The sequence below is a fragment of the Coffea eugenioides genome, chromosome 5, assembly GCF_003713205.1.
Source record: "Coffea eugenioides isolate CCC68of chromosome 5, Ceug_1.0, whole genome shotgun sequence".
Taxonomy (NCBI): Eukaryota; Viridiplantae; Streptophyta; class Magnoliopsida; order Gentianales; family Rubiaceae; genus Coffea; species Coffea eugenioides.
In genome coordinates, this window is record NC_040039.1 from 51,715,402 (window position 1) to 51,729,175 (window position 13,774).

Genomic DNA, 13,774 nt, shown 5'->3' on the forward strand with positions numbered 1-13,774 from the left:
GGGACTGGTGCCAAATGCATTTACATACTCAATCTTGCTTGAGGCTGCTTATAAGGAAAGAGGGGTTAATGAGGCAATGAGACTCTTAGATGAAATAATTGCTAAAGGTGGAACGCCTAATTTGGTTAGTTATAATGTCATATTGACTGGTTTGTGCAAGGAAGGTAGAGTCGATGAAGCAATACAGCTTTTCAGGAATTTGCCTTCGAAGGGATTCAACCCCAACGTTGTGAGCTATAATATTTTGTTGAGAACCTTGTGCTATGAAGGACGGTGGGCAGAGGCAAATGAACTTCTGGCTGAGATGGTTGGAGATGATCGCTCCCCAACAATAGTCACCTATAATATCTTGATTGGCTCCCTTGCCTTTCATGGCCGAACTGATCACGCCCTCAAGGTTGTGGATGAAATGCACAGAGGCGGGCAGTTGAAGCCCACTGCAGCCAGCTACAATCCAATCATTGCTCGTCTGTGCAAAGAGAGGAAGCTGGATGCTGTAATTAAATGCCTGGATGAAATGATGTACCGTCATTGCAGTCCTAATGAGGGCACATACAATGCCATTGCCTTGCTTTGTGAGGAGGGGATGGTGCAAGAGGCATTCTCAACAATCCAAAGTTTGAGGCCTAAGCAGAGTTCCTCCAATCATGATTTCTACAGAACAGTGATTTCTAGTCTGTGTAAGAAGGGGAACACGTATGCGGCATTTAAGCTGCTGTATGAAATGACAACCTGCGGCTTTAATCCGGATTCATATACCTATTCATCTTTGATTAGAGGACTGTGCATGGAGAGGATGCTTGGCGTGGCTATAGATGTTTTTAGAATCATGGAATTAAGTGGCTACAGACCTGACACGGATAACTTCAACGCCCTTGTGCTTGGGTTATGCAAATCTCGGAGAACAGACTTGTCCTTGGAAGTCTTTGGAATGATGATTGAGAAAGGCTATATGCCTAGTGAGACGACTTATACTATTTTAGTGGAAGGGATCATTCGCGAAGAAGAAAGGGAGCTGGCAGCAGTAGTTTTGAAAGAGCTGCATCAGAGACAAGTCGTCAGTAGAAATACAGTTGAAAGGATTGTTATGCAATATGACATTGAGGAGTTATCAATATAGACAGCTCTCTGTAGCGGGGATACGGTGAGGAATTTGTATGCATAAGACGTTAAAATGGGACGGGGCAATGAGGAGGCAATGGGTGATTGTTGAAGAATCACCGTTGGCAGAACTGCTGAGCATGTAAGGGAATCTCGACAAACTTGTGCGCTCAGAGTGTAAGACAGTAAAGAGTAATGACTGTTAAGAACCCAACGGTGATTGGTTACATGTTGGCCAATGGTAGGCTTCAAGTTTGTATCTCTTCACTTTTAACCTTACTCCTAGCTTTCTACTCACACTGTACATTTATCACTATTCCCTTCTGACTATATATATTAGAGCGGGATCCACTCCTAGCTTCAACGTTGCAAATACTTTGCCAATTGCGTATTAATAATATTGTTATTACGCCTGGCCTCTAATGATTTATGTTTCTATGAATTTCTGCTGTGAAAACAGAAAATCCAACAACACAGAAATATCTACAGCCCCTTTAACGATCGATCTCCCATAATTCTCACAATTTCCTTTGTATCTTTTTGTTTATTCTTTTACTCTGAACTAATGTTCCATAGTGAAACTGGATCTGTTTTACCTTAAAACATCAAATACTTCTTTGGTTGATAGATTATTCACTTCATTGCATTCCGAGATCATCCACAGAAAGCAAGTTGTCAGGTTTATACAAGAGAGTATTATCTATTAAGAACTTGATGCCCTCATCCAATCTGTCAGTTTACCACTGCATTGTGTGTTAGACGAAACACGAATGCAACCTGCAGCTCCTTCCAGCTGTACGTGGGCCAATACTTAGACTGGGGTAAGCATCAAACAGTTCCTGATTATGCCCGCCCAGCCAGTTTTTTCCCACATACACGCACCAAGAAAGAAGGCATCTTTACCCCGTCGCACAAAAAGGCAATCGAGGTACTCTTTTCTGATAGAGATCTAATCAGATTGCCGCCCAACACGCACCTATGCTTGACAAGGTGCCAAGCGGGGCAAATTCACCAAGCAGGACACTGAATTGTTGATTAGAAAATGGAGATCAGCTGAGGGGCTGAAGGCGTCAAAATCTATCAGAATTGCACCACTTGAAACTTAGAAGTGCAAAGCCCTGGTTGCGCCTGGATGGTCAACCAATACATATTTTATAAACTAATACCTGCCATGTCAAAACACTAGTTCCAGTTTCATATTAGGGAAAAATAGGTTTTTAGACACAACATGCCGCTTACACTGGAATAGACACAAAAGTTACTAAAACAACTAAGTAAAGTAAATGTTTTAAAGAGTCTTGCAGAACAGTAGACATATAAGATGGTAGTTTCCCCAGCTAAACTTTCATCCACACATAAGAGCTGCTTGACATCAGGAGCCAAAAGCAGGTCATGAAAAAGATGCAGGTTCAAATATGAAGAAACCATGTGGCATCCAGCTTCTACTTGGATCTTTGTCTCATCTTTCGGCGCTTCCTCTTGAGCCTCCTCATGCGCTTCTTCTTCCACTGCAAATTGCCCAAAACAAACATCAGTAGAAGTATGGGTTAAGGAAGTATGGGTTGAGTTATCGGTACATGATATCTAACTACACATAAAGATGTTCATAAAGGTGAAGGAAAACTTGGGGTGTAAGCCGTCTGTCACTTTTCTATTTACCAAAATAATCGTGTATTTGGTAGGTACGATAACATAGGTTAGGGAAATTTAGAACAGCAGCATGTTAGCATCTAGAAGAATGTCAAATTTTCGACAACCACCATCTAATCCTGTTTGGTAAACAGAGTTGGCATGGATCAAACACTTGCATTAAATAATGCACGACATCAACAATTGTTAATCAAAAACAGCATTAGGATAAAACAAAACAGCTTCAATTACAAGGGGATACACTATGCAACGCATTCCCCAGTTCTCAACAGCTGCTGGACAGCAGCACATTTAGAAATGATAATTCCACAACCAGAAATAAAAAAGTAACATCCTTGAAATGCGAAGCAAAATAAATAAAAGCATAGCAAAACAGAACACAAAATATCATGATTCCGCCCAATGATTTCCTAGCGCCATAGTAGAGGACTTCTTTCTTTTGTCTATCCCCTCTTTTATATATGTCAATCTCAGGGAGTACAATCCATTCCTTTTTATATCCACCTAGAAAATGCACCAAATTCGTAGTAATATGACAACGCAACATAAGGGAAAAAAACCCGGAAATCCTAAACCCAAAACGGCAAAGCTCATCAAAAAACAGAGAAAACCAAATACATACATACTACCACATTGGAGCATCCTTTTTGTGTGCAAGCATTTCTCGACAAATGGAACTATTTATCATTAGATTCGAACTATCATCTTAAACGAAGGCTATATTTACATGGAATACAATACATCAATAACAAGTCATGCAATATGATAGATACATCGACAATTGATCATGCTCTACTGATAAATCAAATAAACCTTCTAGTGAATGATCAAGGAATTTTTTTTAAAAAAATGCTAAATTAAAAACGAAAAAGAAATGAAAGGAGGCTAAACCTTTGCTCTCATGTTGTTGCCTCAGAAAATGTTGCGGCCTCCGCCCAATTCTCCAGATCAGTCAAAATTACCGACCCTAATAGGATATGAGGATCGAGCCAGTTGATTTCAGAACCGTGAAAAAGGGTTGGGAACGGCGGCCCTCTTTTTAAGCACGGACTACGAGTACTTACTTATATGTGCTGCTTGAAACCCTAATTCTTCTCTGTTCTCCCCGTCAATTTGGATGCTCCCTGAGAGATGGGCTGGCCGCAAGGTCCACTCTCCCAAAGGGCTCATTGTGAACGATAAACCTTTTTTGTTTCTCGAAAATGAGGCCCAATCCAAACTCGGGTTGTAAAAGACAGGCTGCCTTAGAAAACTAAGAACCCGTTTTTTTTTCTGACATTTTCTTACAGAAGTAAGAATTTACGCAAATAAACCTAATCCCCACAAGAACTTCAAAAGTCGGCAAACTAAGAACCCGTTTGAATTATTATTTTTTAAAATTTAGTAAAATAAAAAAAATGTAATATAATGATTTAATTTGACGTATTTGAAATAAAAAAGTAATTGAAAAATGTGTTTACTAATTTTTTTTTCGATACTTGTCAGCCTGCTTTAAATGTTTGCTTGAGAGTAGGCCTAAAAGTTGGGAGTTTTATCACCAAGTCGCACAAAACTACTAATTGACCACTAGAAATTAACCCAAGTTTTTAATGAATGACGCGTGGGTGCCCATCTGCTCACCCTCACCCATATGGCCATATGCACTTGAGATCCCAATTGTCTTGTATTCTTGTATCAATCATCCAAGCTTAATTGGAGAGTTGCATATGTGTTACTATTACACAAAAACTTCCACAACAACAACACATTGAACTCCGATCCTCCAAGGTTAATTTACCATCTCACACAAGCTAGCTAGCCGGCTGAGCAATTATTAACAATGGCGAGGATGTTGGTTTATGAGCATTTTCATGCTAGCTGTTTTGTTCACCCTCCTCACCGGCCAGTGCATGGCAGCTCGTAAACTGTTGCATGCCATCAATCCCAGGCCTACCCATCACTCTACCATCAATTCCTCCCTCCCATTCCACCTTTCCCAGCCATCCCCGCCCTACCTTCCATATTTCCAACAATTCCCGCTCTCCTTTATCTTTCACTCCCACCACTACCCTTTTAAATCCCTGTTCCTATCCCAAAAATCCCTTCCATTCCTAGCATCCCATTCCCTTTTCCATCTCCTCCAAAGTAATTAAAGAGATATATAAAATTCAAGTACTTGAAGTACTAGTTCAAGTACTAGTATCTGTCACCTACTGTTGATGATTCGCAGCTTAATTTCGATCGTTGGCTTCTAGCATAAGTTATTCCATGCATTAACCAGTTTGGATCACCTACAAATCTTGTGATTAAATTGGATTGGGTGAATAAATTTTAAAACTCAAATTAGCCAAGTGGTGGTGCTGGTGGTTGTTGTAACCATTGGGATTAAACTTATGGTCATGGAAGGGTTCTTAAAATCTTTTTTGCTATCGGGTTTAAGATTCGGATCCTTTATCTGACAATCCACTTCTCATCCATGTCTAGTTAGCAAGGATTTTTTTTCGCCTCCAACCCTCGTAAATTGTTAGATGGATGTACAATCTCTAAACAGAAAATGCTGGTTCTCTCTGGTTGGTTATTTATTGCATGTGCGATGCATATGTTTCTTAAATGTACAAAATAAAAACCCAAACAAAAGAAAAGATAAAATGTATGATTTCAAATCCTCCAAAATAAACAGCATTAACTACTACATATATTGGTACAGCATAACCATACCATACTTATCGCAACATTAAACCTTACATTGATGATGTGAAAATTTCATTTACGAAAGGGAATTTTAGCATCTATAAAAAAGAGAAATCTAATTTTAAATATATTTATATGACATGCATCTAAACTTATTTGTATTAAATAAACTGCTATAATGAATGTAAGCTAACAAGGAAAACTCGTGCAATAGTAGCACCTGCAAATCCTACAAAGATCCACAAATATAATGCATAATAACTAGTTTCATAAGGACTAAATGCCTATAAATGGGTTTTATTAAGTGTATGGATTTAGAGAGAGATGCTTTAATCTTTATATATATATTTTTTTGTCAATTAACACTCGTCTACCTTACACTTACTCCTACTCCTACTCTAACCTATTCTAATGAGGGAGAGCCCAACTAGACCTACTGAACAACCGACGGAAACTGATCTACCATCGGACCAAACGGATGCACTCCGCATCCATATGAATTTAAATCATTTAAAGTGACAAGTCACATATAATGATAAGTGGTGAGAGACAAGATTTGAACCCTTAACCTCATACCCACCAAGCCTTAAAAGACTACGATAGTCACCAAGCCTTTAATCTTTTGATTGATGAATCATCTAGTGTCTACTTGTAGCACCTATGTAGCCATAACTTTTCTACTTTCAGCACCTATGTAGCCATAACTTTTCTTAAAAGGAAAAGAAAAAGGTATTTTGATAAAAAAAGAAACAAGAAAAGTAGAGAAATTACTAAGTAGAGTATAAAGAGGGCATTCTTTTTTCCTGCAGCAACGTTTTAAAAGTGCTTCATCCGAAGCGCAAAAGACAAAGGCATTGTCTGTTTTGAAGAAATGGGAAGGAAAGGGGAAGGAAAGGATTGGGAGGGATAAAGTTTAGTAATTTTTTTTAATCAACCTATTTTTTCATTTAAAAGTGGACGAAAATTAAGGAAAAAAATACCAACTTAATGAAAATTTTAAAATTTTCTAAAACCTATCATGTCCTTGTAGATTATACTTTTAAATTATGAATAAAAACGCAACTAATGCGTGAAAATATTCTTTCTTTTCCTTCGTTAATCCAAACAAGATATATGGATTCGGATTTCCCTTATTTTTCACTATAGTCCCTTCCTTTCCTTTCCTTCCCTTCCTATTAGGGGTGGGTAAAAAAATCCGAAACCCGATCCGATCTGAAAACCCGATCTGATCCGCACAAAAAAATAGGATATCCGATCCGATTTCTATCAGCGGGTTAGATAGGGTCGGGTACCCTAAATATTCGGATACAGATACGGATCGTAAAAGTAAAAATCCGAGGGTATAATATATAAATATTTAAAATATAGGAGCAATTGTATAATATTTTAAATTATTATTAACCCTAACCTAAATGAATCCATCGGTCTTCACTCTTCAGAATTCAGCGGACACTCCCTCATGCCTCAGTTCACTTTCTCCTTCTCCTTCTCCATCTCTTCAACCTTCAGCCGACAACTCCTTTCTCCATCTCTTCAATTTTGTCAAGTTGAACTCAAGCCTGCAAGCCTCAAGCAGATGATTTGCAAGCCTCAATTTCACCCTACTTTTTGTTTGTTTATGTGTCTCTTTGAAGATGGTAAGAGTATTAGTCTATTAGCAGCTGGATTTCTCTTGTTTGTACTTGGGTAAATAGTAAGTCTTGGATATTGTTGAACTTTACATGGAGAGTAGCTTTTGGGTTTTGTCTGTTGCATTCAACGTGATCACCTCAAGTGGTGCATATTCTTCAACTTCATTGAGTTGTCTTTGATTTACATGAATGTAAGATTTCAAGATGATCCATTTCAGTTCCTGAGATTTTGTTAGTTGCTGGTGTTTTTGGTTAGTCATAGTTAATGAAGTAGCTATATGAAATAATTTTTTCGATATCCTCTCCAGATTTTTGTGCTTTTATCAGTTTTGCAGAACTTTAAAGATAGAGATTCTTGTTGTCTACAATTTTAGAGGTTTTCCCAACTGATATCGAGATGCTGTTTTCCGTTGCAGGTCCCTTCTCCAAAATCCGCTGAACCCACAAATTAAGATGTATAGGATGTATGTATTTATTTCCTTTTATAAAGTTCGGAACTTGAAACATTTTAAGCCTTTTGGTTGTATGAATCTTTAAAGTGTTAGTCATAAACTATATAAAAACAAAGCGAGATAGCAGAGTAAGCATAAGCAGAGAGAGAGAGGGGAGAAAAAAAATTAAGAAACAAGGGAAGAGAGGTGGTGGATTGGAGTGAGATTAGTGCTAGTGGGCGTGTTCTCTGGTTTTGAGAATAATTTAGTGTTGGGAATCTGTTGGTTATGTCTCCTGAGCTGACTGGGTGCGCCCGGGGTCTGTGGGCTTTGCCGCCGACCAAGGAAACGACTTATTAATTTTTTCAGGGGAGGAAGGCGAAAGTTCAAGAGACTAACTTAAAATGCAAAATTTGCATTCTTTAAATAGGGGCGGGTACCCTATGACCCGCCCCTATTTTTCGGGTACTCCGAGGACAATCGGAGCGGATTAGGGTAAAAAAAAAATAGTGACCCGACATCTTAGGGTCGAGTCAGCCATTTGCCGTTCGGGACGGGTACTCGACCTGTGCCCACCCTTACTTCCTACTAGAGCCCTTTTATTTTCCTTCCTTCCCTTCCTTCAATCCACATGAGCGCCAGAAGAATACAAAAATCTACAGAAGCGGGCGGATCGTATCAAAATAAGTAATAAATTGAAAAAAAAAAAGTCAGTAAATAATACCCCAGCCCATGTGAATGTTCTGTTTCAGGCCCCCAAAGTTTCAGTGGCACAGACTTTTTTGACACGGTAAAATCCAGTGTTGCTGCCAGACGCAGCCCATCAATGTTGGGTGGGCTTCAAACCACCGGTCTCCTTTTTAAGCTTTTGGTGGACCTCAGACAAGTTAACAGCAAGTGCTGCAACATCAATGTTAAAATGATGGCCTCTCTCAAAGTCACGAGATTGTTCTAAACTGTGCTGTAGTACCATTAAAAAAAACAAAAGTTTTTAAATAATAATAAAGAAAGGGAGCTATAGCTATAAATGTTACTCCGCATGAGGGGATGTGACGTGGAACAAGTTTGTTTCTTTCTACTTCAATTCACATCCATCCCATTGAGAGCTTGTACATCAATGATTCAAGGAATTTATTAGTACAAATATCGAACAACTCTAATACCAAGCCGAGTTGAGCACAATTAAAGCTCGTGCTCGAACAACAGTTGCCCTAAACACATAGCTCCAATGTTATGAAGAATAGGAACCAAGCTTTAAACAGGGTAACATTTGGTTTTCGTGGATTTATGTACATGCATGTTAAATTGCAGCAGTCGAATGGCATGAACAAAAGTAACGATTGCATCATTTTGTTATAACTTTCCTAATGCATATTATGAAATGACTCGCAAAGGTTAAACTAATGCATTCTTACTCACTTTTTCAACAAATCAAAAGGTCTTTGTTTCAATTCACTCCTCTCTCCGTTCCATCTTATGAGGTAAAACTAAGAAATGAGAATCACAATTGCAATTTTATTTGTTATTGAGATCAATTTTTGTCTCCTCCCCTCACCCTTTTTCTTTCTTTGACGTACAACGTCGTAAGATGTAAAACAACTATACAAAATAATTCACACCCTTGCATAAGCACAAAGTAATAGTCTTCCACGTAACACCAAAACAAGATACATGTAAAGCTATTTTGTAATGTAAAGCTATTTTGTATGTCGTCACAATGTATCTTTACATGTGTGTGTACATGGCTATTGCATGGGTTGGTATAAAATCTTTATTTATACATTACATTAACATTGCATAGATTTAATGGGCTTAGATGCAAGACACGTATATGAAATTTGAATGCGAATTATTTATTTTGCAGATATAGCAATAGCTTGTGTAGTTGTATATACATGCCAGCCTATTAAACTTTTGCATCATATAATAAAATCAACTACTTTTGCATCATATCATGAGAAGAATGTTTATATTTAGATAGGGGTAATGTTTATTTAGATTTTGGATCACACAAGTATTTTGCCCCAAGCATATCCCATCTAGGTTTACCAGCTGAGGATGATGTGATGTATGTAAAGAGCTATCATGGGATCGTATCGCTAACCTCCAATTCCTTCAAATTATCATACAGGAGGGTAACATCGGGCTGGGTGTGTAAATCATGTGTCTACAACCGCTTGGGGTGAGATATTTCCGGGAACCATCTCTGGCTTGTCATCCTTTGTTCCACGCTCCATAACAGAACAATTAAAAAAAAAAAAAATTACTCACTATACAACTGTTATATACGATGGGATGTATGTATAAATATATATATATATATATGTGTGTGTGTGTGTGTTTTATTATATTGTACAAAAAGCCAAGAGCAGGGAACACTTTTGTTTGGAGCGTAGCGGAGAGCCATATGCCACGTAGATATCAGTTTGACCGGATTCACCCCATTCGAACGAGACTAGGGACCCGCTGTACCCTCTTCCTATTTATATTCATTCACTCGATAGTTATGTGACTCCTTCTCCAATAGACGGTAGACACTAGACACTAGACACTAGACAGACAACTACGCCATTAAGATTAAGGGGGCATTACACAGTGACAGTAGCACTCCAGCCTGCGTTGCCCCATTTCACTATTATCACTGCTGCTGCGAGGCGAGCTAGCCAGTAGCAGCACCACCACCCAAACCCATATCAACTCCAACCCTAGCTCTCTCCCCTCGTCTCCCTCCAGTCTCTCTCCCTCTCTCTACATTTAATATATTCCGCCTCTCTCTCTCTCTCTCTCTCCCTGTATCTTCTTCTCCTTTCCCATTCTCCATTTATATGTGATTTGCGCGATCCTGCTTACTGTTCTCATTTCTCGGATTTTTTTTTTGGAGTAAGATATAGAATAGTAGTTGTACTTTGTTGCATGATCGCCGGAGATGGCGTCAGCATGCGTCAATAAGATTGGAATGTCGCCTGAGAAGAAATTCCTGGACTGTCCTCCGGTCAAGTATCCATCCTATGGTTGGCTAAGTCCGAGAATCTCATTTAGCCGAGAGTTTCCGGACGACGATCCCTCCGCCGGAGGAGCCAAGCCTCTTCCGGCGGACAAGGCTGGAGCGAATAAGGATAACGCCCAAGTATTAGATCCAGAACCTCCCTCCAATGATTTCGCTGATTTCGAGTTCCGACTCGAAGATCCGGTAAATATGCTCCCCGCTGACGAGCTGTTCTCCGACGGCAAGCTCGTGCCTCTGCAACTCTCCTCGATCCGCCCGTCGGAGGCCGCAACTCCGGCCGTGAGGTCGCCGGACACGCCGCAGCTTCGTCGGAGAGGCGAGATCTCTGCTACTGATCCATGCTTGTTCTCTCCTAAAGCTCCCAGGTGTTCGAGTCGTTGGAAAGAGCTTCTAGGCTTGAAGAAACTCTACCACAGCAGCACCGCGAATAGTAATGCTAATAATAGCAGACAGCAAGAGCATCACAAAGCGACGCCGTCAACTAGCAATGCTAACACTCACCGGTCTTTGAAACATTTTCTTCACCGAAGCTCCAAGTCATCGTTGTCGTCTTCTTTGGATTCATCCTCCTCCTTAAGCCTCCCATTGCTACGAGAAACTGATAGCGAGTCCGTTTCTCTATCCTCGTCGCGCTTGTCGCTCTCCTCCTCGTCTTCGGGTCACGAACACGATGATCTTCCCAGGCTTTCTCTAGACTCGGAAAAGCCTACGTCGTTCCGTTCATCAGCGCAAACTCAGAATGCTAATGGTAACGCTAACCCTCCTAGAGTACGAGTTGTTAAATCGAGAGCATTATCGGCTGAAAACGCGGTAGCAATGCGGGTCGGGCGAAGCCCCTTGCGGAGACCGCCTGAATCTACAATTCGTGGAGTTTCAGTTGATAGTCCCAGAATGAACTCCTCGGGAAAGATTGTGTTTCACAGCTTGGAGAGAAGCTCCAGCAGTCCAAGCAGTTTCAATGGTGGACATAGGTATAAGCATAGGGGAATGGAGAGGTCTTATTCTGCGAATGTCCGTGTTACTCCGGTTCTTAATGTTCCAGTGTGTTCGCTTAGGGGCTCCTCAAAATCTGGTGGTGTCTTCGGGTTCCCTTTGTTTTCTTCTTCCCAGCCGAAGAAAGAAGGAGGTGGTGGTGGTGGTTCCACGAATGGTGGAAATGGAACAGGGAATCGAGGACAGCTGAGTAATGCTAGTATTAAGAGCCGCCCGGATCGAACTTGAGGGATTTGGTTTGATCTTGTTGGGGTAAAATTTTTTTAAACCTTCTTTTTGTTGTTGCCTTTTTTGTTCTGAGTAATACTAGTTGCCTTTTTTAGCTTTTTAGCTTTCTGAGTTCGAGGGAGGATCCGCAATGACTTTTTTTGTAATGTTGTTGGGCCGATGATACCGCCACCATTTGCTTAGTGGGTTTCATCTGCGATTATAGACAGCTTGTAAGTTGTAAGACCAGACCAGATCACATGTACATATGGGGCGTGAGGAGGAGGGTGACGACGAGGGACCTGATTTGATTTGATTCTTTTCTTTTTTTTTTCTAGTCATGCTAACTCTCAAGCTGATGAACCAATCAAATATTGGGTTTTCTCGAATATTATAATGAGTCGTTAGCTTCTTCGTAGTATATTGTACTGAAACTGAAAGCCATGCGGAATCTCTCTGTTTCTTTTTACTTTTTCAAAAGGACCCCTTTTCCCCTTCTCAGTTTTCATTTCACTCGTGATGTGGGATTCGTTCACTACTTGGTTCTTTTGTGCTGCTGCTGCTGGTGGATGCGGTGAGGTGTTCAGCACGCGCTTCCCGAGCTGTTTGACTTGACTGACCATATGTTTAATCTCAAAAATTTTATTCTTGTTTCTCGTGTAACCCTGATGTGCGTTGCAGCATATGGCTAGGCTAGCCGGTTAATTTTCTCGAAGCAGCATTATGCTGGTGGTGCGTGCCGCTACTATCAATACTTATGGATGCAGATACATTATTCATATTCAAATAGCTTGCTAATTCAGAGGCTGCCAGCTTTGTTCATCATCTCTTTCCACGTCGTCGGTCTGATCCCCACTCCCTTATTTATTTTTATTATTAGCATTCTGAGAAACACACTACTTTAAATGCCCTGTAAATCGATTGAATGTGAATACCGGCCTTCGGCTTCTATATCTTTTCATGTTAAGGCAATTACTGTGCCAGGCACCAATGATCTAATGATTTAACACTACTACTACTGTCAGCTTAGTAATACGTACTACTGTGAAGTTCATTTATGCTAAAGAAATTTAGGTTGTGTTTGGATTGCATTTTTCGTTATTTTTCATGGAAAAATTACTGTAGCGATTTGATATATGTGAAGGAAAAAGGTGATAAGGAAATATGATCACGGAAAACGATTATATTTTCTGCTGCCTTTTTCTCATTTGACTGCTTTTTATCACATGTTAAAGGCAAAACGTATGAATTAAATGAATGGGCCTCTTTTGCTGAATCACTAATATATCACCTAAGACTCGCAAACCAGTCGGGAAGATATTACTTTACCGGTCTGGCGGATTTAATATGCAGATTCTCAATAAATATCGATCTATCATTTTCTCGATGATGCGTTTGGGCATTTATTTACTGGATTACTGGTTGGAGGAAGACGGATATTTATTGGAGCTTTTATTTTTATCTTTTTGGTTGGCATCTACCAAATGCTTTTCTTTGCGTATCATCTGCACTGCAAATTTTGTTGACATGGCTAAATTCCGATTATAATCGTTTCTTTCTTTAATACCGTAGGGTAGACATCTGAAAAGTGAAGGGTTTAACCCCAAAAAATATAAAAATAAAAAAAGGGAGTCTATTTTTTAATGAGCTTTTTTTTTTTTTTTCAACAATAGATAATAAACACACCTTTTGACGTATTAGTATTTGTTTTCTTTAGACATTGTCCGGTGATGAAGTAACGCACCCACTTTAATTTTGCTACGAGGATGTATGTTCGACCAAACTAAAACTTGTTTCCTGAGATGTATCCTCAAAACTTCTTTTCAGCATTAAATCTGCTTAATTCCCTCTTTTTTTATTTTTATTTTTCTAGCAAGGGAGTGGAACGTAAGAAGTGGGAAAGGGGAGGGGAAATTTAAACTCAAGTACCTCTGGTTCTTGTAACTTCAACTTTAATAACTGGATCAAGACTTTCTTGGCTAATCTGCTTAATTCTGTGTTTACAAAAACTATACGACCCTGTTTGACAAGTGAATTTTTTGGGTGCTTGTCTAAAATTTTATTGTAATTTACTGTAAAAATTG

General features: G+C 39.5%; 2 protein-coding genes and 1 long non-coding RNA gene across 3 annotated transcripts; 2 read left to right on the top strand and 1 right to left on the bottom strand.

Annotated features, from left to right (window-relative positions):
- Nucleotides 1–4: 4 nt before the first annotated feature.
- Nucleotides 5–1,524, top strand: LOC113771994 (pentatricopeptide repeat-containing protein At1g79080, chloroplastic-like; the record flags this gene model as incomplete). Its single annotated transcript, XM_027316537.1, has 1 exon — nucleotides 5–1,524. A coding segment is annotated over one exon (1,116 nt), but the record flags the coding sequence as incomplete, so codon positions are not given.
- Nucleotides 1,525–2,179: 655 nt separating this feature from the next.
- LOC113771316 lies at nucleotides 2,180–3,801 on the bottom strand. The gene is made up of 2 exons (XR_003468448.1): nucleotides 3,643–3,801; nucleotides 2,180–2,609 (listed from the first exon to the last, which is right to left on the bottom strand). It is a non-coding gene; the product is annotated as an uncharacterized LOC113771316 (long non-coding RNA).
- Nucleotides 3,802–10,041: 6,240 nt separating this feature from the next.
- LOC113772147 (uncharacterized serine-rich protein C215.13-like) lies at nucleotides 10,042–12,574 on the top strand. The gene has a single exon (XM_027316713.1). The coding sequence runs from the start codon at nucleotides 10,410–10,412 to the stop codon at nucleotides 11,709–11,711; it is 1,302 nt and encodes a 433-aa protein (XP_027172514.1). The 5' UTR covers nucleotides 10,042–10,409; the 3' UTR covers nucleotides 11,712–12,574.
- Nucleotides 12,575–13,774: the final 1,200 nt, after the last annotated feature.

Bases quoted from the DNA above. Each gene is read 5' to 3' on its own strand.
- LOC113772147 (XM_027316713.1), top strand. From the start codon at position 10,410: ATGGCGTCAGCATGCGTCAATAAGATTGGAATGTCGCCTGAGAAGAAA.